This window comes from Abrus precatorius, unplaced genomic scaffold (assembly GCF_003935025.1).
Source record: "Abrus precatorius isolate BTA unplaced genomic scaffold, Abrus_2018 Scaffold10, whole genome shotgun sequence".
Classification (NCBI taxonomy): Eukaryota; Viridiplantae; Streptophyta; class Magnoliopsida; order Fabales; family Fabaceae; genus Abrus; species Abrus precatorius.
The window spans coordinates 6,265,568-6,288,751 of NW_020874292.1; the positions used below are offsets into that span (position 1 = coordinate 6,265,568).

The window sequence follows — 23,184 nt, forward strand, 5'->3', positions numbered from 1 at the left end:
AACATAAATTAAAACTAATACTAATTTTCATAAACTTTAATTAAAACACAATAAATCAGCCTTTAATTCTTCTTGTTCACATTCCGCAGTATCTTAAAATAGTTATTGCTATTTGATCTAAAATTTATTTTGCTTTCTTTGTTTTTAATATTGTCATTAAACCTTCAAATTTTATAGGTTATCCTTCTCTTTGATACCTTATGGTTAGTACTTGAGTATTGAAGATGTTCTGAATACCTAGTATTAGTGGTTTCTGAAAGTTTCTCATGGTGCTTGTTCTTACAATAAACACTTCAATACTAAAGTAAATAGAAATTTGGTTGAAGTACAGGTACATAGAATGGTAAGATAGGGTACTTGAATTAAAGAATACCCTCCATAAGTGAACAAAATAAGAATCATATCAATTCAAACATCGGGTCTTTGAATATAAAATTTCAACATAAGAAAGGTTTTCGAGTAATAATTCCTTTCTACCGTTGACCAACCCAACTAACTAATGCATTTTATATGCATTTTTAAATTTACTTGTATAGCCTAAAATCATGTTCCTGGCTCAATGCACCTGAAACTCACTTGCAAAAAGAAACATGCAAGCTGGAAATGGTGAAATAGTCTTCTTGAGGTTTTATTTACAGCATTCAAATAGAATTAGTATACTATCACTTGTAAATATAAATGAAATACGTCAAATTATTTGACAGGAGTTTAATATTTTTAATGTTAACTCGGTTTGATCTATTTAAATAATACACTAAGCTTGAATTTTAAAAAAAATTATTAAACCTATTTAAAATTTATAATAATATATTAAAAAAATTTATATAAAAATTATAATATTAATTAAATAAGATTATTTTTAAAATGAGTAAAATTTTAAATTGAAAATTATATTACATACCTTCTAAGAGAAAGTCATATTTGCTATAGTCTTTTACATTACTATTATTTAATTTTATCTTATATAAGTATTTACATTGTTTCGATTATATCAATCACTGATTTGTTTCATTTATATCTTCTTGTATACATGTTTATATTATATGTAATTTTATTATTTTTTTTTTTATTTTAAAGTTAATAAAATAATTTTATCTAGTTGTATTTGTACTTGTAAATAATTAATTATAACTAAATTTAATTAATAATATATTTATAAATAAGCTTAATAACCTATTAAATATCTTAATACAAATACTATTAAAAAGTTAGTAAATTAAAATAAACTTTTAAAAAGATTAAGATAGACATAATAAAAAATTTATAATAGATATAATATGTTAGATTTAAACTTTAAAATTATTAAATATATTAATTCTATTTATGTAAAGTGTAACTTAATTTATTTGGCTATTCCTAGTTGTAAAGAATAAGAAGTGAAATTTAATCAATTATGATAGAATTCTTCTAAAAGTTTAGTAAGGAAATCAAATAGCTACTTCTCAATGTTCATCCTTTCTTTCTTTTTCTTTTTCTTTTTCTATTTTACTCTGATCTCTCATCTTATGCTGTGCTTTTGCTCAATTTCTTCTTTCTTCAAGCATTGTACTAAAGCCTACACTTTGCAAAATTTGAACGAACCCACCCGCTCAACCTATGACAAGCCTAACTCATGACACACCATACCCACTGCACAGTGTTATAGGAGACAAGTCTTTCAACATTATAATTGGTTTGTTGTGGTGTAATTTTTGAATTCAAACCTGCCCGATGTCCACCCCTAACCAATTTTAAGTATTTTTACATATTACTATTTTTATAATTATTTATTATTAATTTTCATCAAGAATATTGATCTAAAGTAATTATTCAATTTATTAATTCTGACAACGCAAACTTTCACTGATTGACACCTCTCATCATAAATATTAAGGAATTCATGCATATAGGCTAAATTGTCAAAATTTTGCATATTTACATAAAAGTCAATAAAATTGCAAATTGGTAACTTAATAAGGCCACACAAAAAAAGGGTAGGTAAAGTTTATTGATCCAAACTCCTATTAAATTAATTTTTCTTTTAAGATAATATGCTATACTGCTTATAGAATATAATTTGGTAGGATGATCATTTATTTTTTATAGTTAATTTATCGTAGACAAAATTTTATTGTGCATCTCTAAATTCTTAAAAAAAAATGAATAGTTAGAAATAAACATTAGTTAGATTTTTAAAATATCGGTTACAGAATTGCGTATAACTGTTATAGAATATGATTTTTTTTTGTTTCACGTTGAGCATTTTAGTCTCTAAAATTGTTACTAACAAACATTTTAGTCCCTGAAATTATAACTTGTTACTTTCTGGGTTTGTTTTACTTTCATCTTTATATCTTTCCTTCACATCTTCTTTAACTTCTTCGGGTGAAAATGTGATTACACACTTTTTTTTGTAGCATTCATATCCAGTATTTGGCCTTCATTTAAGCATAAAATCTTTAATTATAAGTGATGAAGCTATTATTAGTGTGAGAGCAATCTATTATATGGATGTGACTTGAAGATGATGTGTTGGGCTTTGAACAGTAACAACTGGTCTTGATGATTTTACAAGGAGTTAGAACAACGATAAAGGTTTAAAACATGATTTTTCTATCATTTGATAAGTGTAAGAACTCCAATCTCTCTTCTCTTTCCTTCTCCTTCTTGCAAAGCTACTAACCATCTCGTAAATGCAGCTTCACATGAACTTTTTCTATCATCTTTTTTATTAAATTCTCTTTCAACATAACCTCCACCATTCTTCTCTACTTTCTCTTTTTCTGAAAACTAAAATGCTCGTCGGTGATAATTTTAGGAACTAAAATATCTGTTAATGACAATCTTAAAGACTAAAATGTCTGATGAGCAATAATCTCACAAACTAAAATGAAATAAAAACATATATTATATCATATATGACGTCATTTTTGTCACATAATTAATAATACTTATCATTACTTAATGTGACATTCTATTACTATTTGTTAATGTATTTAAATTTAAAGATTTATATATCTTATAGAAATAAAAGATATAGACTAACGTGACATTTTTTATTTTTTAAGAACTAAAATGTAAAATATATTTTTTTTCAAAAATCAGGATGAGGGTTTAGTCTAAAAAAAAAGTATTAATATATCTTTTAAAAGAATAATTTGAACTCTCTGATTAGTGCTGTTAACGCATCTGTGTAGCATTTACAGTTTAAATTTTTGTCCTTAGAACGCTTTAGATGATGGTTAAAACAAAAGACGTTGATGGAAATAATGGAGGTAATAATTAATGTTCTTTACACTCTTTCTCCCTTACTTTTGTTGTTTTGGTAATGAATGTTTCCTTTTTCTAAGATTTTTGCTAAAGAAAAAAGATTGCACCCTTTTATGACCTGTCATTGTCGAGGGACGACTTAATTGTTCATTTAATTTTAGAACAGATAAATAAAATAGTTGGTCCCGATTAAATATCAAATATGCCAATGTCATTGACTGATTAATTATGCGTCACACTCATCTTCTTTAATCAAAAAATGAAAAAAGGGCAAAATTTCTTGGTCCTGAAAGATAAGAATGAAAAAGGAGGACGTGTAGTTGTGAGTTGCAAACTGGTGAGAATATTTGTGTGTGATGGGAAGACAGCTAGAAAACCGAAAGCATGAGACAGGCGCCACCACACGGAAAGAAGCTACAATAAATTAAACCCATAATTAATAAATGACAACTGCAACGGAAAATAATATTTTTTTATTATTAAAAATTACATATTAAAATTATAATAGTATAATGAATATTTTTTAATAACAATATTTTATATTAAATTTATATCATTTAGACATTTTTAAATATGTTATTTTAAATATAATATTTATTTATATTTTTAAAAATATATTATACATTAAAATGAAATAATGTGATAGAATAATTATTTATTTTATTTTTATAAAATTAATCAAATTAATATTTTTTAAATTAATAATTAGATTGATTAATTTTACTTTTTATAAAAGATTATTAAGTTATGTAGTGTCTAAATTTAATACTTAGAATAAGAGAGATAATATATATCTATATCTATATATATATTTAATAATTAAATTTTATAAAAAATAATTTTAAAATGAAAAATAAAGAGAAAAAAGATCACTTGTTTTTTATTAATTTTTTTTGTTAATCTCAATCTTCTCAAGATAAATAATTGATAATAAAACATATATATATATATATATATTATAATTTTTTTTATCTAGTGGATATTTAAAATTATAGGGGCTTAGATTAAAAAAATAGTGAGATTTTCTTTAAGAAATTCGTGGAAATGGAATGAACTGTTTCAGCTTTTTCTATCATACTCGTCAGGTGTATTTTAGAATATCAATATGCAAACAAAAATCAAAAGCGGAAAAGAACCGCCTAGCTTTTATTAAAAAAGAAATAAAGTAGAATAATATATTCTTTAAAAATTCAAAGAAATGGAATGAACTATACAAATGATACTAACCAAATAAAATATGTTAAATGATTTTTATATTTTTAATATAATAAATATTTTATATTTTTGTTTGACTAAGTTATACATCTATTACATAGGATAAAAAGCAGTGATATATCCCCTTCCTTTTATGTGTCCAAGATTAGAGTTGAATGGGAATTTTTTTAATGAGATTTTCTCTGCCTTCGTGGAAAAGTATGACAGATTTATTTATTTTTACTATTTCCTGAATTCATCGTTTATCATCCTTATTTTATTAATCTTAATACATGTTTATTTAAAAAATACTATATATTTATATGTTTAATATTATAAAATATTTTGTTATTTAAAATCCACACTAAAGAGTAACAGAGTCCTTGTTATTAAATATTTTTTATTTTATTTTAAAATAGGTATTAATAAAATAAAGTTATACGTTATATCATTTCTCTTAACACATTTACACCACAAAAGGTGATATAAACATTTTCAGAAAAAATAACAAAATAAAAGGAAAACTCTTATTTTTTTCTTGTGTGTATATATTGAGAACATACATGGCGAAACAGCTATGCCTATCATTTTACCAAAGTAGCAAAGCCTGTGCCAAATCTCTCTCTCTCTCTCTCTCTCTCTCTCTCTCAGGATCTGAAATAACTCTGATGGAGCAAAGTAAGGAGGTAACTTCATCTCTCTCTCTCTCGCTCTCTCTCGCTCACTCTGATGATGTTATGTGTTTGGCGGCTAAGAAGGAAAAGGAAAAATAATCAAATGGAATCCAATGATTTTGTTGTTTATGTGTGTTTGGTTGCAATTCCACTCCGAGAGAATCGCGCAACTTCGATTCCTTCGACCTGAACACAGAAACAGAGAGTTATTGAATTTTTTAAGCTCGTCATGTTTCCGTGAAAGTCTTGTTAGCATGCATTTTCTGGCGTCTAGTTTATCTTATTCGATTTTTTGTTTCGGTCATTGAAAACATGCATACTCTGATTTAGTAGTATTTATCGATTTTCTTGCTCGTGCTGCTGAAACTTTTGTTTTACTTCAAGATTTGAGGCGACTATGATGATAATACTCTTTCATTACAAGCTCAGTTTAATTTAATTAATCGATTTGTTTTGTGTTCAAACTTTGATATGATGATATCAGTTTGTTGCAATCGCGCAAGTAATTACAAATTTCTTTGTACAGCAAATTGATGATCAGATGGTAGAGGACTAGGGGGTTTTGAATTTCTATAGAAGCCATAAATACTTATCTGTTTTGTTTTTCATCATTTGCCTCTTGTATGAATATAATGAAGATTTTTTCTGTCTTTTAAATTTTGTTTAATGAACTCTTAAGATTTATGATTAAAGATACCTTTCCCCAGACCTCAATGTGGTGGGAGCATCGTGCACACAGCACACTGGCCTTTTTTCAGATGACATTTTTTTAATGCTAATTTAGCTGAAAATATACGTAGTAGTTCCTAAACTTTGTCTGCACATTGGCACTATGCTTGTAATAGTATTTCTGGATTTTAGTATAAAATTTTCAATAATTAATCATTATGTTTGTGAAAGTTTAGTATGCAGTATAACTAATAACTTCTATTCATATCATAATGGGAAATAATGAAACTTTTTCTTATTATTATAACAGAAAATAGTTCTGTTATGGTGATCAGCTGTCTAACCTATAAACCATTTTACTGTAGAAAAATGCTCCTTGGTTATCGGTGCCACAATTTGGGGACTGGGATATGAAGGGACAAGTGCCAGACTACTCAATGGATTTCTCAAAAATTCGGGAAATGAGGAAGCAAAACAAGACAAATATTTCAAGGGCAAGTCTTGGTAATGAAGAGGAACTGATGACTTCTACCACTACCAATATAAACACTGATCACAGTGAAACTGAACGCCAGCACCCCCACTACCACCAAACCAGTTCTCCAACTGTAAGATTCCTGGCCAGATTTAATGTTCTTTATTTTGTTTGCTTCTTACTTTTTAAGGCCCCTCAGGAACAGGAATACTATTATAATTTATGCAAAAAATATTCACCAGTGAATATGGTGCAGTGGTTAGCAGTCAGCACATGTTATTCATTAGAGCTCCCCCCTTTTTCTCGAGCATTTTCGCAACGATGGAGAATTCAAAATACATGAGTTGACAGTAGACTCGATCCACATCAAATTTCCATTACTCTCTCGTTAAAAATCATTCTTACCAATCTCTCTTTTTTCATTTCCCCCCTCTCAAGTTTAATTCATTTGAAATAGTGCACATAAATCTGTAGTTTTTGACAGTTCTAAGAACTGTACCATATATTTTTATAATAACGAACATAATTTGAAGAGATCAAGTATAATGTGGTGGAAACTTTTTTTCTTTTCTGTGAAGAGTGGAAAACAACAACAAATACAACCCACCAGGAACCTCTTGGCAAGGAGGTTTTAGTAGCATAAGAAAACAAATCAAAACTAAGGTCGGGGCCTGCTGGTTAATGACAAATTCACGTAGTAGTCCATCTTCTTATTTTGGCCAAAGCAGGTAGTGGAAGCTTATACTAATGTTTTTTAACGCATAAAAAAGGGAAAAAACGGATATATTAAATTATACATTGCAGGGAATTATACTGTGGGACCCATGATAAACTTCTTCCTTTTTTTATGCTATTGCTCGCACAAATTTGAGCTGGGGGCGGTGGTTAGGACCATGTAAATATTAATATTTATATGTAGATATATGTACTATTTGCCAAAGACAACACGCAATTCTAGTTGCTGCACATGCAATGAATGTTCGGGGCAGTTACATTCATTTCATTGGTAAGAGGGCTATAAAATATGGTGATCGGTTATATTGATTAAAAAAGAGAAAAACTTTAGTGGAACTTTGATGTCATATTCATTTTCTAGATCCACAAAATATTGGTCTAGGATATTTGTGTTGCCTGAAGTATTGCGATTTTGTTTGATTTTTTCCCCTGACAGACAAGGAGGAGCTTTCTGAGCTACTTCAACTGTTGTGTAAAGGCCTGATACTCAAGGGAATCTACAACCTTTTCTCGTCTGCCGTGTGCCGTGGACAGGGACAACTATGCTTTTTTGCTTGGTGATAATTAATTTGCACTTGTTTTTTATTTAGGTAAACAAACCTTTCCTTTTAGCCCCAATCTTCAACAGGTGATTCTATATTACTTGCGCTGTAGTTTGAAATTTGTGTATCTAATTAGAGGTAAGGATGATAAAGATGTAAATGGCGCTCAGGAGTCAGGACTCTTGAACCTGTACCACCAGTTCTAAATTATGATGATGAATTAATCTAGCACAGTAATGCTCGAGTCGTTGACATTGTAATTTCCTTTTATTTTGTTCCTCAATTATTTATTCTGTCTTGAGTTGAATGCTTGAACTTAGATTGAACTTGCAATTGTCTTTCTCAGTGGTGTCATTTAGAGGTCATCCATAAATGTTGTTCCAATGTAACCTGCATTGACTTTTCATAGAAAGATGAATTGCGTTTACTGTTCATTCATTCTCCCTGTTGTTTTCATTTATTATACGAAGCCTCGGATCCATTTATTAGACATTTTCTGCTTGTTATTGGACCATGAGCATTTCAGCTCCATCGCTCAGATAGTCAATGAACCCCTCTATTCTTCAAGCCGTGGGTTAGGGGTGTTAGAAAATGCGAGGGGCATTTTAAGGTGAGCCTTGAATCCCCGCTAAGTGGAGCCAGGGATGGATGGGGATCTAGAAATAAATGCACATCTGGTAGCTCCATGTTACATTATGTAGCATATAAAAAAAAAAAAAAACTCATATTTCAGCTGAGTAAATGTAAAATCAGATACAGTAAATAGATTTTAATGTATATATTATAAGGTTTTGTTAAACTAAATAAGTTTAAGCATTTACAAATAAATTTTTTTTATGAAAAATATACACATTTGTGTTATTAAAATTATATAAATATATTTTTTAAAATAAAATTTTACTATTATTATCCGTTTATCTTTTCAATAAAATATTATAGCTGCCTATATTAGATTTGTGACTGTCATTGGACAATCAATTACCAATAATTTAATAGCAGCAGCTGCTATTACATTACTACAAGTGTTTACCTGATACTACTTGGTCTTTTGGCGAGACTCTCATAGAGGTCAGCGACGTAAAGGGAACAAGGCTAAAATCTCATATAAACAAGCACCAATTAACACAAAAATGAAACTTGGTTAAGGTTGCAAACTTGCAATGGAGGAGAAAGGATGTGTATTATTTTCTTCCGATTAATTTAGGCAAAACTTAAACCCCTAATGCAGGTAGGTCAAGAAGGGTTTACTATTTTCTTTTTAATTTTTTATGTTCATTAAGAAAGGGGGATTGAAAGTTAGGAAAGGGAGATGTGAAAATTTTAGACACAGGGTTTATCACAATAAAAACGCAGGACAGCCTAATACAGGCTGCCGAGTCGGATTGTTTGGACCACCAATACATATCCAGCTGAGTTTTCCTCAAGGAAAAATATATTTTAAGTTAATTTTAGTATAAATAAAGCTTTATGTAAATGCTGTACCAAACTTGTGCCGTCATTTTGTTAAGAATATCCAGCAACATAGGCATATTAACATACCCACCTGAATTATATATATCCAGCAAACCCTATCAATGTTTACAAGAAAAACCCCTATTATTCCACTCATTAATTGTCTTGGACACAAACATTCCAAAACTAACGCGACAAACGGCGTTCCCTGATATAGCTAATAATAATAATATAACTACGCATCAAACTTCAATATAATCTACCTAACCCCCCAACTGAAAAAAGTGAGAAATTGGAGAGTAATCTACGATTCTGGAGAAAGTCTCAAGAAGGGATCTTTGATTTGCCTCAGAACATTCTCTAATATCTCGTGGAGGCATTCTGACCCATTTTCAGAAGGAAAAAAAAAACATCTTGGATTCCTTTTGATTACAACAAATTACACTTTCTTGATAATCTGAACCACATCTTCATCTTCAAGTTCATGTTCCTGGTGCGTAATATCATATTCAACTTAGTACATGACATCTTTACTTATGAGATAAGAAAAAAAGAAAAAGTCAACACACAGTACGAGGAAAGAGAACGAAGCAGAAAATAAAGTAAATTGAGTATAGTATCAACCTTGCCAACTCTTTGAGGCTTGTGTTTCGCACTTGAACCCCAGACCAGAGCACTGCATCATTTGGTAAATGTAAGCATTTTTTTTTTCCAATAACCCCCCGGCGAAGCTAGTTCATCCATCAAACTAAAGATCAATTCTAAGTTATAAAGTAAGTTCAGTAGAGCATAGGCCTGAGAGAAAGAGGGAATAGCCTAAATGACTGCTTTGAATATATTATTGAAAGGTTTCTTAATAAAAGTATAAAACTAAGTACAGTTCAGACCTTCTAGTTGAAAAACTAAGTTAATCTTCACATATGCTGCCGCTCAATTCTTATTAACGCAAAACAGAGAGATTACTCAACATTGTGAAGGAATGAAGCTTAAGATATTATTAGGTTTTCGAACAAGGCACTCACTATTTAAACTGTTTAACCATGTCCTTGTGAATGCGATTGCAGAAGTCCTCAATTGTCCTCCTCTTAGATGATAATATGACAGGATCTTCATAGTCAGGATTCATCCCTTTAGGTTTAGTATAAATCCGAGTTAAGCTAAGATACTCCCAAATTTTCTCTAGAAGACCATCAAGGTTCCACTCCAGGTGTGCACTGAGGAATAGATAGAAAATTATACAAATTTTTAGAAAGAAAACAGCTTTGTGAATCAATTATTGCAAAAATCACAACAATGGAAATGGGAGAAACATGACAGTTGCCAATCATATCATAGATGCTTTGTATAGTAATCTATGCAACAATTTTGAACCGATATAGATGCAATGCAAGAGGGAGATTAACTAATATCAAACAAAGGCATAAACAAGGAAGAAAAAATTATTTAGACAATCTAAGGATGGCCATGAGTATGAAGGATTTAACATGCCAAGTAACTATAGTCAGTGGAACCAAATCAAAGGTCAAAAGGAAGATCCTAGCAAAAACAAAACAATGATATAGTAAAAATCTTCAGTGCTTTTTGCTATGTGTGAGAAAATCACAAGAGAATACTGCAAAATGAAATCCCAAAAAAGTACTCGTAAAAAAGAAATAATAACCTCTAAGCGCCTTCCACAAGGATGTACAAAATTCTTATGTTTTTTATGCTCAAAGGTAGGTAAAAGGATTGAGGTAGTAATAAGACCAGTGAATCAAAGAATTACCTGATTGGACAGTAATGAGGTAGCTTATCCAAGATCTCCAGTTCCTCTAGTGTGATCTGATCAATCTTGTTCACAACATAGATGCAAGGCATATAGACTCTACTGCCCTCAATGACATCTATAAGATCATCGGCAGTGGCATCATACCTGAGGGTAATATCCGCATTGTGAATTCTGTACTCACTACATATAGCCTTCACAGTCTCAAGATCCAGAAGTGTTGTGGTGACAGTTGAGGTGAGATTAATTCCACCCTTATCTTTCTTTCTAAAAGTCAGATTTGGTGGCTCTTTATTTAACCTACAGTCAGAAAATAAACTTTAATCAGTAGAAGAGGCACAAATGGGTAAAGAGAAGAAAATAAATAACAGAAAATCATCAATCAAAATTTCAATTGAAATACATCAGAACATTTACAAATGATTGTGGTCATTTGAAGGGCACAACAGCCAAAGACAATAAAGTCCATTACAAATTATATAACCAAATTCTCTTTAACAAAATTTCTCTCCCAGTGCTAGCCCACCTGCCACATGTACAGTTAGTTACAAGCAGTCCCACTTCCCTTGTTGCTCATTTTGATGCATGAACCCCTGCTGCTGTTCCATTCCTCCTTACTTGGGCCAAAGTCCAAGTAGAATGCCAAACAGAATTTTATCAGACTACAAACAAAATCACCAGTGCAACATCGCAATTTTTTGTTGATACATAAATAAAACAAGTCTGGTTGTTGAAATTTGAAATAATAAAGCCCCCAACTTATAAGGGGCTGCTTCCACAAAGAACCAAGATGAAGCAAGTCTCCACAAGATTCAATAATTATCTCTCAAAGCCATCCTTCAACACACGATCCACACCAAACCAAAACATCAAATCACAGTTGCTTCAGGCCAATGGATGCAATGGCTGCCATCAACCATAACCCAAAATGCTTGCTTTTGAGTCAAAAGCCTAACCACTTTATTCATTCATCATATTCATGCTACATTAGGAAATATATTTTAAGAGAGCCCAAAAAAATGAACTATTCATTCAAATATAGGTCGCTGCACACAGAGAGGAAAAAAATGCAAGTAAATCACATTGGCCAGACAATTGGTGACATAACATAAAATAGTAAATAAAAAAAATTACAAGTTACCATACCTTATACCAAATCCCTCTAGCTCTTTTTCTATAAGACGCTTATGAGTTATTGGCTTTATTGCATCCAGGACAATTAAAATGCAATTGCATGTCCTTGCAGTACTAATAACCTGCATTTGCAGAACAGTATATAAAATAAATTATGAGTGTTTGTCTGTGTCTGAATGAAGTGTGAAAAATAAAAGGTGCATAGTGAACATAGTCCTAAGTTGCAGCAAATGGAATATTTTGCAGGCCGAACAAGAAAGCTATATTCATGTACATGTAAGGCTAATTGTGTAAGTAAATCAAAAAAATAAATCACAATAAAGACAGCATTCCATGCTCTAAAAGAAACTGGATGTCTCAAAAATAAAAAGGAGTAGGATCAGGGTGTTTAAGTACCAAAACAGTTTCCAGGAATCACCCCATCCAAAAAAAAGCCAGAAGTTCATTAATGACAAAACAAAACCATAATTTCTCAAAATATGCCATGGATATCACCTCAATACAAGATCAATAGAAACATTTTTTAAAAATTTTGAGGAACTTTGCTCTCTTTAAAAAAAATGATAAGAGATATTCATTCACAAAGGAACTTTGACCACATGGCCGAATTTAATTACAACAGATATGCTTCGGTTTAGTTAATTGAAATTATCTGCTTATCTTGTCACAAATCATATGAAATGTTGTTAAACCATAACTAGAGCATACTATGGATTTTTTTTCTTTACCTGCCGTCCTCTACCCTTTCCATCCTTAGCACCCTCAATAATTCCTGGGAGATCCAACAACTGCCAAATAAAATTGAATAATTACTAGTTAAATATTGAACATAATTTAATCACAATCATATTATTATAAGTTGTATGATGATTAATATGTGACCATCATAAAGTCATAAGTTCCAACTAATTGATGAAAAATATTCAGGGAAAATTTTATTTTGAAGTAAACAATATTAATGGGACCATCTTGGTTCCCAGGAGAGAGAATTAAAGAAGAGTTAACATTAACCCTTTATTATTGCCTAAATGTAAAACAAAAAAGTTAAATTCAGTCCTTATACTTGTCACGCTTTTTTAATTTGGTCCCAACATAAAACAAGTAACAATTTAGTCCTTACATGGGGTAAACGTTTTTGAATTAGTCCTTTACATTTAAAATAATGTTAACAACGTTGGATGAAGAACAAAATATAAAAAAACATTTGTATAAGAACTAAAATGTTAACTTCATAGGAACTTATTTGTAAATAAATGTTGACTATAAGAACCAAATGTATATTTTAACTAGAAATTAAAAAAAATTGGACTTGCTTAGGAAAAAAAGAAGTTCTGAATGTAAACATCACAAAATTTTAAGTGACTAAAAACTTATATTTTTAAAAGATAAAAATATAAATAAGAAAATGTTAACTTCAGTCCTTAGGACTAAGTTTAAATTACTAAATATTATAAAATTTTATTCAAAGGAGAAACATTTATTACACTTTTATCATAAACAAATGTATATTCCAATTAGAAATTTTTTAAAAAATTGGACTTACTTAGAAAAGAATGAGGAACTGAATAAAAAAATTACAAAGTTTTAAGATACTTAAGACTTTGTATATTCAAGCAAACTTCTTTATAGTGTAACTTCATATTCCAAAGATAGTAAGTCTCCTCTATTATAAAGAGTTTCCAAAGATAATAAGTCTCCTCTATTATAAAGAGTTTTTTCTTTTCAAATATAATTATTGATGTATAGTAAAAATTTTAATGCTGATACTTTATTCATTAATTTGAAAGCATGAAAAAAGATAAAAATAAAAAAGTGTTAACTCTAGCCTTTAAGACTGTAAGAACTAATTATAGTTAAATATATTAAAAAGAGAAACATTTATTACACTTTATATTTTTCATAATGAATGAATTCTTTCTCAATAAAAATTTTCTGCTTTTAGATGCTTAAACTCAACTTTAAGGACTAAGATAAACAAAATTGTAATAAAGTAAAATTTTGTTAGACAAGACATAGGTGTGATCTGAAAACAAAATTGAATTATAATAGAAGTTAAGCTATATAGTTAAAAATTTATGTTTTAGTCTTTACCAAGTTTTTTTAATATTTTGATCTCTCCATCTAACACCGTTAACACATATTAAATGGCAAGGACTAATTTGAAAGCATTTACTCATGTAGGTACTAAATCATAGTGTTTTTAATGTAGAGACCAATTAAAAAGATGGGTCAAGTATATGAACTAAATTTGTAATTTAACAAAGAAAAAAATCTGCAAAACAAATACCTCCATGTAGTTGCACAGATTTCATCTTTATTTTTTTTATGCTTAATTTGATAATAGAACAGGATTAGATTGTATGCAAACATTAGGAACCTTAAAGAGATATTATCAAATTTTAAAAAATTCTTCAGCCCAACAAAAAATAAAAATCCAGATATATTTGTTTGTAAAATCATAACATGGACAAAAATATCATAAAAAAAACCAAGTGACACAAGACAAAGCTTTTAGGTGTTCATCTCTTTCATTTTAAGTCATCTAGAGATAGCTAGTTCAACAACCAACACAAGCAACTCGATTTACTCATATATACAGGAAGTATGAACAAGAAGAGGATAAGAAATAAAATTCACCAAAACAATGTTGGTTTCAGAAAATGTTCCTTAAAACTAACGACTCACTCACAGCTTACAATCAGCAGCTACTAATATAGACTGGCAGCATTCACATATTATTTACTCCTCTCAACCATTATCAGAAAAAACTAAATTTAGGCATTTAATTTTAGGAAACACAAGTTTTTCAACCCACAATCAGCATATCTTCTGCATAGTAAGGTGATAAATTTATCAATATATAACTTGCTCATGTGGAGGTACCTGAATTTTAGCTCCTCGATATGTGATCACACCTGGGATGCAAGTTAAGGTAGTAAACTCATAGGAAGCAACCTACAAACCAAAACAAGTAAACTTTCAGAAAATTCTTTAGTACTAACCAAACTTAAAGATAATTTGGAAAATCGTAATGCTGCCCACCACCCAAACCAAATACAGAGAGAAAATTATCCTGCACACACATGATGGTTCATTACTTAATGAACACAATGCATCACCTCTGTAGCATTATCCATAAGAAAATTAGTGTACTTGAACTTCTGTTTATAATTCCCCATTAGTGCTCTAGAGTTAGAATGATGGAAATTATTTGAAGAATGGAACTTGTATAGTAGGTCTATGCTCACATTGCTCACAAGGTTTAGAATAAGATGATTATTCCTGAGAGAGCTTTAGCATCCTAGTATTTTAAATCTGTGAATCTAGCCATGTATCCAACGGCATTTTTTAACTTCTTAAAAGCCCATTTTTTTATTAAAAGGTTGCACTTCTTTGGACTCCATTGAATCAAATTCCCTTTCCAAGACACAACAAAGAAATAAAGATTGGCCCATATTATACCTACATTAAAGAAGAAAATGTGTAACACCTGGAATACTTCCATACCTCTGAAAATGTCCCAGTCAACTTATTCAGCAGAGTAGATTTGCCAACTGAAGGGAAGCCCACAAGACCAACTCTTGAATCCCCACTTTTAGTAACATCAAAACCTTCACCAGCACCTCCACCTCCTTTTGATGTAGGTGTAAGGAGTTCCCTCCGCAGCTTTGCAAGTTTAGCCTGGCACCAGACAGTTACTAATAATTAATCAACTCCCCAACAAAAACAGCAATAGAAAAGAGGAACTGAAAAAGCTCAAAAAAGGGGCAATACAGAATAAAATTCTATTAATACTTATAGAAGACGGATTCCATATAGAAGGAGAATACAGAAACACTCATCTTCCCTTTAATATCATATCAAAGAAGAAAAAATATCAAGGATCCATGTAGACCATAGAAACAAGAAAAAAAAGATAAAAAGTATAAGATTTCATATTTTCAGATTTTATTTACTGATATTTTAGCATTCTTTTTTACCCAAAGGAGCACAAGCAAACTAGCATCATGTACCTAAAATCATAAACAAATCACTATACAAGTCAGTAGATACTCCCAAAATGGAGAGTGGAGACAGTGTAGGCCAACGGCATTGGCAGAAAGTGCTATTCCTTCCGTCGTGAATATAGGGATGGAAATTAAGAAAATCAACATACAAATCAACAAGAACCCTTAAAGAACAAACTAGGCCAAATGCATGGGCAGAATGTGCTATTTTGCTTTTGCCTACAAATTCCAATATGAAATGTATGGAAAACAATATCGTCAAGAACCAGATAAAATTCTGAATGCAATCCTGGTGAGTCTATAACAAATTTCTCCTTCAACTAACTCAAACAAGATCATGAGAATATTTCAGTACTTGAAATAAAAGCTTTCTCCAAGTTTGAAATAAAAAGAAGATATCCCACTATCTTCAATAATTTAACTTCAACTAAAGCTAAAACACATGTAATGATCTAACTAAAATAAAATTCAGAGTAGCACACTGGTTGTTAACATAATTGATCTTTTTGTACGCCATTTAATATTAAAACAAAATGCATTTAAGTGATTACCTTCAGCAAGCCCAAATGATGAGCAGTAGCCTTGTTCTTTTGGGTTCTTGCCATCTGAAAGATACAATTGACCAACGATCATATCAAAATAATAACTTAAGGACAGAATGAAATTCGCAGCTGCTATGTTGAAAAATAATCAGTAGACATATCATCTAATCCTTTGGATATCGATTGACATATGTCCTGACTCCTAAAGAATTACACAAAAATGTAATTCGACTAGGAGTACCGCACTTAATGGGTATACATTTGAAAATGTAAACCGCCATAGTTACAATATGAACTCCAAAGAAAACACAACACATGAACTTCTGGCGAGAAAGGGGGAAAAACCCAATTGAGAAACATCAATTAGATTCAATTAAGTAACTAAGTGGCTACAATTCCGATGTTGGAAATTCATCGTTCCAAAAACTGAATCTCAGCAATCAAAAGAAGGATAATATATATATATATATATATATATATATATATATATGCAAATAAAAATTGAAGGATAAACTCTGAATCTGTAAGAAATAGCTCTTTAAAAAAAGTGTTTCGTTATCAAATGGCAGTAAATTGATAACTTAAGAGGGGACGCAAACCATCTCAATTTTTTATGGATTATTTTAAAGTGCTAAATCGATACTGATACAAAAAAAAAAGTTAATGATTCAATTGAATAAATCGCATGATTATAACCATTTCCCTGTGCTACACTCAAACTAGGTACCTCATCTTCGATGTCTTTGATTTTCTGCATCACCGTCGCCATTGTGGAAGAAAGAAAAACAACGCAAAAGAGGTTCAGGTTACTCCTGGCGTGAAGGGAAGTGAGATTGGAACCGGACAACTCTGGGGTGGGGAAACGGTGTTTTGCGCCGGGGAGGAGGAGAACGAAGAAGCTGCTAGAACAAATATGGACAAATGCTTACGGTGGGACTTAGGGTAGAGTATTCGACTCTCGAATTGAAATCGAAATTGCAAAAAACGATGAGTCATATGGGCTGGGTAGGCCCAAAATAATCTAGCTCCAAATATTTTTGGTCCCGACTTCTTTTTTAGACCCAAATCTACTGCAGTTGAATCCAAGACGATAAAACAAGAACAAATACAAAACCAAAACCAACCATCGTTAATCTACCAAAAACAAAAGAACACAACCATAACAAATGTGCAGTACAAATTCTAGTGTTCAGAGTGTATTTGGTAATATACATGTATACATTATATCTTATTTTTTGTTAATAAACTAATAGAGTTGTTTGATAAATCATCTAAATAGTACGAAAATTTGGAATACAAATTCGACAAAAACTGCTTTCTTATCCTCAGTTTAAATAATATATTTAAAAAATGAAAAATAAGATAGCATTTGACAAAAATCAAGGGTAATGATAGTATACAAATTTTTCAAATATTTTCGTTAACCTATTTTTGTGCGTTTCAGCAATTGCCATGTAATATAAATGTTATTGGACAAAACTTAAAGAACAGTTAATGTACGATAATATTAAATGAAAAAGGTTTACTAAAATAAAAGTGTAATTTTAATGAATTTTACACTCCCAAAAGATAAAAACATTTTATCAGTTAACAAAATAATAATAATAATTAACATAAGTATGTTACAGTGATTTCATCAAATTTATCAGAGTTACATTGAATACTCCCTGAAATAGCGTATTCATAATTCATTGAACTGTTAAGCATTCAGCAACATGGAAAACAAAATTAATTTTAAACGCCCAAATGGTAGATCTTCTATCTTTCGAACTTTTTCTGTTGGTGAAACTATTTTTCACTCTGTAAGCCAACAAGCCTTAAAATCATAAATAACTCGGTTCACGAGTAAAATTCTAGACATTTGAAAAAGGGAGCAAAATTGAAGGAAAAACCCTGGAACAATCTGTTGACTACAAAAATAAAACTCGCGTTTTTCATGTCTATTACCAATGAATACAAATATAAGATCAAAGTTCAGCCAAGAAAAAGAATATAGGAAGACAATTCTAACGCTAGTTTCATCTAGAAGACTAGCTCGTGAGGCTTCACCCCTGCCTTCAAGGAAAACCTGGCACCTAGGTAAACCACCAAGTCTGGAACACTCTCGATTGCTTTTATCAATGCGGAATCCACAGTCTTTTGGTCATCTTTCTTTTGTTGGGGGAGCACATTTTTCTCCTACATTGGGACATCGCACAGATCAGCACACATCACACATGAGCCAATAACATGGCACTAAGTTACTGATACAAGAGCGGGGAAATTACAAAACTTGACAAACTAACCTCCTTTTCTGCCTCAAAGAACTCCCCTTCTCCCTTCTTTGTCTTTTTCTGGACTTCCTTTGAAAAGTACTTGTCGTCAAATTTATCCACATTAACTGCAGAAACATCTACTTTGGTTGATGTGCCAATAACATACGACTGATTCACGCGTCTCAAAGGAACTCCATTAATCTTGAAAGGACCTGAAATGGTGAGAAAGAAGCCTATGAAAAATGGGCAGAGAAGACTGGAAAGTAGGGTAAATCTTTATAGGAAGAGTGTTGTGCCTTCAAACAGAAATCAATTGGTACCGAAAGCTAAAGTAAAACAGGTTAGAGAATCCACGCACAGGTGTAATCACTAACATCCACAGACAGACATGCACAAAAGAAAATAGTACGGGAGACATCATTAAGAATGTGAAGAAATAAGAGTAACAGTCAATTCAAGAAATAAAATGTGAGGTAATATTGTAAACATTAAACTGATCCTTACTAAAATGCTCAATATTCACAATGAAATAGTATACCTCTTCAAGCCATTCTTAATTATCTTTAAAAATACGTATGCATACAAGATACAACTGGTTAAGATAAGAACAAAGACTTCAACATGAAACTCCCTCATAAAACTGTAGCAGCCACAGCATTTGCCCTCTTTATATAACAATGGTTACTCAAATGCACACGCACGCAGAAAATAAATAATTTAGCAGAAAGATTAAAAAGGGGTACCGGTTACGAGAAGCAACCCAGAAGGAAGCTGCTTAAGAAACACTACTCTCTTTCCCTTAAATCTGCCGGCAAGAAGAATCAGCACAGTCCCGGCAGTAATGCTGGCCCTGAAAACCAAAACAAACCATTTAAAATCATCAGAGACACAGATTCTCTATCTAAATAAGATAAGAAAACTATAGCTAAAATGAAAAGAAAATATAGGGCTCATTCACCACCTAAAGTCTCAATCTAGACCACCTTATGTTTCATATCAAAGGATAACTTGTTTGAGAACACCAAATGTTCAACAATTGATAACAAAATAGGTGTTGATGTTGACGAGTAGTGAGTGACCTGAGCTTGGTAGCTTTGGGCTTGTGCTTGTTGAGAAGAGGCTTCTTGACATCTTCAGCAGGGTAGAACTTAGGGGGTTTCTGAGGGGGTGCTTGAGGCTTGGGATTGGGATCGTGGCGAGGGAAAGAGCCACCGTTCTTGGCCTTGATGGCCCAGAGACCCCTCTTATGGTACATCTGAGATCTTGAGTATTTTCCAATTCCCCTTATCAATTCTGGGTTTCTGCTAACCCTCGCTCTTCCCTGCTTCGGCGCCATTGCTCCTCTCTCTCTCTCTCACAAAACCCTAATTTCTCTTCCACTCCTATCAAACATACCCTGCCAAAATTCATACTCCTGTATATACATTTCACTAAAGAAAACTGTTACTTTACTGAAAATAAAAAATAAAAAATTGCTGGCACATTTTTCACATATATTTTTTATATTAAAAAAAGAATCAAATCAAAATAATGTAAAAAAAATGTCAAGTTAAAAAAATCAAAGTATTAATTTTATCCTTTAAAATATTTAATACAGCCATATTTAATATAACTCAAACTTAAGACTATAGATTAAGTTAAAATAACTCTTTGTCAACTAATTTATGTGTTTGATGATTTCACAACTAAATTTTAAAAATTAAAATAATTTTTTATGATTTTAAATATTAAAATAAAATATTTTAAATTTGAGTTTAAAAAAGTTAACTATATTCTAGGAAAATATATTTTGTTTTAAAAATTATTAATTCTATATTATAAATGAGAGTACACTAAGACATTTTGTAGAGTTAATCCTTTTTACATATATACATTTTATGGTTAAAATTGAGTGAAGTAACGTGTAAAATGCTTCTTTTCTTTTTTTTTTAGTTACAACCGGTTTAATTTTCACTACTTTTTTTGGTAATTTTATTCTAAATTTTGAAGATAAAAAATATTACTTAAACTTATCTTATTATTATATATAAATTTATAATTTTTATAAATACTTATATTTAAATTTATAAAAAAAATATTACTTTATATTTTGTGATTATACACTTAAGCTAAACTAATTTTTAAAAAATTATACATACATATATATATATAATTATTAGAAAAACTTATATAATTTTAAATTTATTAATATATATATATGATAAATTGTTTATACATTTCATATATTATTGACTAATTTCCAAATAAAATTCTATAATCGTTCAAAACATGCCCTTAATTTTTATTTTATTGTTTTTCCTCGGTCTTTTCTAACTTACAAGTATGTTTTCATGTATGTGTATTAAATTTTGTTAATCTATTATAGAGTCGAGTTTAATTATAAACAGATTAAAAAATATTATTTGAAAACAAACACATTTATCATATAAAGCTATAATTAAAAGTTTATTTTGTTTATCTATGATTATAAAAAAAATTATTTTAGAAGGTAACTATAATTTTTTTTGACAATTTTTTTTAAATAACATTTCAAAATAAACAAAAATGTAGTTCTTCTTAAGATTAAATAAATACACTAAAAATTGTTTTTTAAGTCAACCGTATTTAAAAAATCTAAACAAACGAGTTTTATAATATATTTTAAAATATATGTATTTTTTATAATTACAAAATAAGTGTGTCTATTATAATTTATTTTAACGGTGAGATTATACTAAATACAAGTAAAGGTGTGTCATTTATATGCGAGAAATCAATATGTGTGTATATTTCATATAATATATCATTTGAAGATTTGAAATGTTAGCTTTGTTAATATGTTCATAAAGTTTCATTTCTAAAAACAATAGAAAGTGTTATTTATTGATATCCAGTGTTAATATTTGGCAATTTTATGCTGTAACCTAATGTTATAATTTAAAGGAAGCCAACTAATGTATTATAATACTCACTTTAATCTAGTTTCTATTCATCAATGTTGTTTTTTGAATCAAATCAGCCTCCTATTAAATTTTCACACATATATTGTACTACAACAGTAAAGGGATTTGTAGAACCAATCATTGTTATACCGTTGATCTTAAGTTCAACTAACATATAAACATTTTGTAATGTAATTATGTATTTTTCATAAACTAGGTGAAATATGTGTGTTTCAGGTCTCTAACATTCTACAAATGCATTTACAAGTGAATCGTTTATTTGCATTTTACAAAGTTGAGAAATTCGTTCAAAGTTAGTATGTCGTAAAAATTCTATAATTTTTGTCCTTAGAAGTGTTATCCACAAGTGACGAGATCATAACAATCTCATTACCTATTATAAATAATATAAAAAATATTATTAAAATACATTATCTATATTAAATAACTCCTACAAAATATTTATAAAATAATATAATTCTTATAAATATAAAACTCATTATAGTAATATAATTAACAAAATATTAACATTAACGCATTATTAACAATAATGTATTTTTAATAAATTTGAAACAAATTCATAATAATTATTATTTAAATTATAATTATTTAAAATGTAATAAATAATTATTAGAAAATATAATAATTACTTGTTGTTAGTTATTTTAAATTAACTCTCAGATTTTATTAAAATATTTTATACATACAAACTATTAATTACTAATTAATTCATTTATTATAAACTATCCTAACTCGTTCCATGTAAAACTTAAATATATTTAATTATTTTCAAACAAATTCATAATAATTATTATTTAAATTATAATTATTTAAAATACAATAAATAATTATTATGAAATATAGTAATTACTTGTTATTAATTATTTTAAATTAACTTTAAGATTTTATTAAAATATTGTGTACATGTAAATTATTAATTATTAAGTATTTCATTTATTATAAATTACCCTAACTCATTGCATATAAAAATTAAATAATTTATTACTAAATTAACCTAATTAATTTAACAAAAAAATTGCCTTACAATATAATATATAAAAAATTTTAAAATTCACATAATACATTAATGATAATATATATATATATATATATTAAAATATAGATTAAAAATATATTAAATAAAATTATAAAATTTACATTTAAATTTTGAATTTATTTAAATATATGTTTTATTGAATCAACGGTTAAATTTTTACTATTTTTTTAATTTTTTTCTAATTTCCTACTCTCTCTCAGCCTTATTCTTTTTCGCCAAAAAGACTCTCTCTTTTTTTCCAATTTTTGGTTCCCCTCTTGTGCATTGAGCATCAGCTCAGGTGGCAATGTATAAAAAGCAATATATAGTCTTCATTCCTATAGTTATTTGCATGGCCCGATAGATAAAGTCAAAACTCGCTGACGACGAGTTTATAATATTCAGAGCTCACATATTTCTGTACATTATAGTGTCTATAGTTGCTTAAAAGTGTCGTTAGCGAGTTTAGTTCCTGATCACCATCAAAATTGCCATTTGTAATTTTATAGAAACTCGAAATTGCAGCCTGCATCC

The 23,184-nt window shown here is 29.6% G+C and overlaps 3 protein-coding genes across 6 annotated transcripts; 1 reads left to right on the plus strand and 2 right to left on the minus strand.

The window, feature by feature from the left end:
- Positions 1-4,981: 4,981 nt before the first annotated feature.
- LOC113863571 lies at positions 4,982-7,603 on the plus strand. 2 transcript variants are annotated; one of them, XM_027497213.1, is made up of 3 exons: positions 4,982-5,129; positions 6,152-6,394; positions 7,433-7,603. In XM_027497213.1, exons 1-3 carry the CDS (start codon positions 5,007-5,009, stop codon positions 7,478-7,480), a joined length of 414 nt encoding a protein of 137 aa, XP_027353014.1. In that variant the 5' UTR covers positions 4,982-5,006; the 3' UTR covers positions 7,481-7,603. The 2 variants fall into 2 exon arrangements, with proteins under 2 accessions (XP_027353014.1, XP_027353006.1); XM_027497205.1 differs by having other exon boundaries at positions 6,152-7,603.
- Positions 7,604-9,045: 1,442 nt separating this feature from the next.
- On the minus strand, positions 9,046-17,615 carry LOC113863554 (developmentally-regulated G-protein 3). 2 transcript variants are annotated; one of them, XM_027497186.1, is made up of 10 exons: positions 17,166-17,359; positions 16,448-16,501; positions 15,397-15,570; positions 14,773-14,844; positions 12,618-12,677; positions 11,902-12,011; positions 10,756-11,055; positions 10,013-10,204; positions 9,615-9,666; positions 9,046-9,518 (listed from the first exon to the last, which is right to left on the minus strand). In XM_027497186.1, the coding sequence occupies exons 1-10, from the start codon at positions 17,205-17,207 to the stop codon at positions 9,420-9,422; spliced, it is 1,155 nt and encodes a 384-aa protein (XP_027352987.1). In that variant the 5' UTR covers positions 17,208-17,359; the 3' UTR covers positions 9,046-9,419. The 2 variants fall into 2 exon arrangements, with proteins under 2 accessions (XP_027352987.1, XP_027352995.1); XM_027497194.1 differs by having other exon boundaries at positions 9,073-9,480; positions 17,166-17,615.
- A 489-nt stretch (positions 17,616-18,104) lies between these two features.
- On the minus strand, positions 18,105-20,091 carry LOC113845817 (60S ribosomal protein L6-like). 2 transcript variants are annotated; one of them, XM_027473423.1, is made up of 4 exons: positions 19,773-20,091; positions 19,437-19,543; positions 18,724-18,905; positions 18,105-18,616 (listed from the first exon to the last, which is right to left on the minus strand). In XM_027473423.1, the coding sequence occupies exons 1-4, from the start codon at positions 20,027-20,029 to the stop codon at positions 18,461-18,463; spliced, it is 702 nt and encodes a 233-aa protein (XP_027329224.1). In that variant the 5' UTR covers positions 20,030-20,091; the 3' UTR covers positions 18,105-18,460. The 2 variants fall into 2 exon arrangements, 1 of the variants encoding a protein (XP_027329224.1); XR_003501581.1 differs by having other exon boundaries at positions 18,286-18,616; positions 19,677-20,086.
- Positions 20,092-23,184: the final 3,093 nt, after the last annotated feature.

Excerpts from the sequence above, each read along its gene's own strand:
- LOC113863571 (XM_027497205.1), top strand. The coding sequence starts at position 5,007 with ATGGCGAAACAGCTATGCCTATCATTTTACCAAAGTAGCAAAGCCTGT. Across the intron at positions 5,130-6,151 it reads TGATGGAGCAAAGTAAGGAG|AAAAATGCTCCTTGGTTATC; the intron begins GTAACTTCATCT and ends ATTTTACTGTAG.
- LOC113863554 (XM_027497186.1), bottom strand. The coding sequence starts at position 17,207 with ATGGCGACGGTGATGCAGAAAATCAAAGACATCGAAGATGAG. Across the intron at positions 12,678-14,772 it reads ATCGAGGAGCTAAAATTCAG|TTGTTGGATCTCCCAGGAAT; the intron begins GTACCTCCACAT and ends TTTATTTGGCAG. Across the intron at positions 11,056-11,901 it reads CTAGAGGGATTTGGTATAAG|GTTAAATAAAGAGCCACCAA; the intron begins GTATGGTAACTT and ends TTCTGACTGTAG.
- LOC113845817 (XM_027473423.1), bottom strand. The coding sequence starts at position 20,029 with ATGGCGCCGAAGCAGGGAAGAGCGAGGGTTAGCAGAAACCCAGAATTG. Across the intron at positions 18,906-19,436 it reads TGGGTTGCTTCTCGTAACCG|GTCCTTTCAAGATTAATGGA; the intron begins GTACCCCTTTTT and ends TCACCATTTCAG. Across the intron at positions 18,617-18,723 it reads TCTTTGAGGCAGAAAAGGAG|GAGAAAAATGTGCTCCCCCA; the intron begins GTTAGTTTGTCA and ends GTCCCAATGTAG.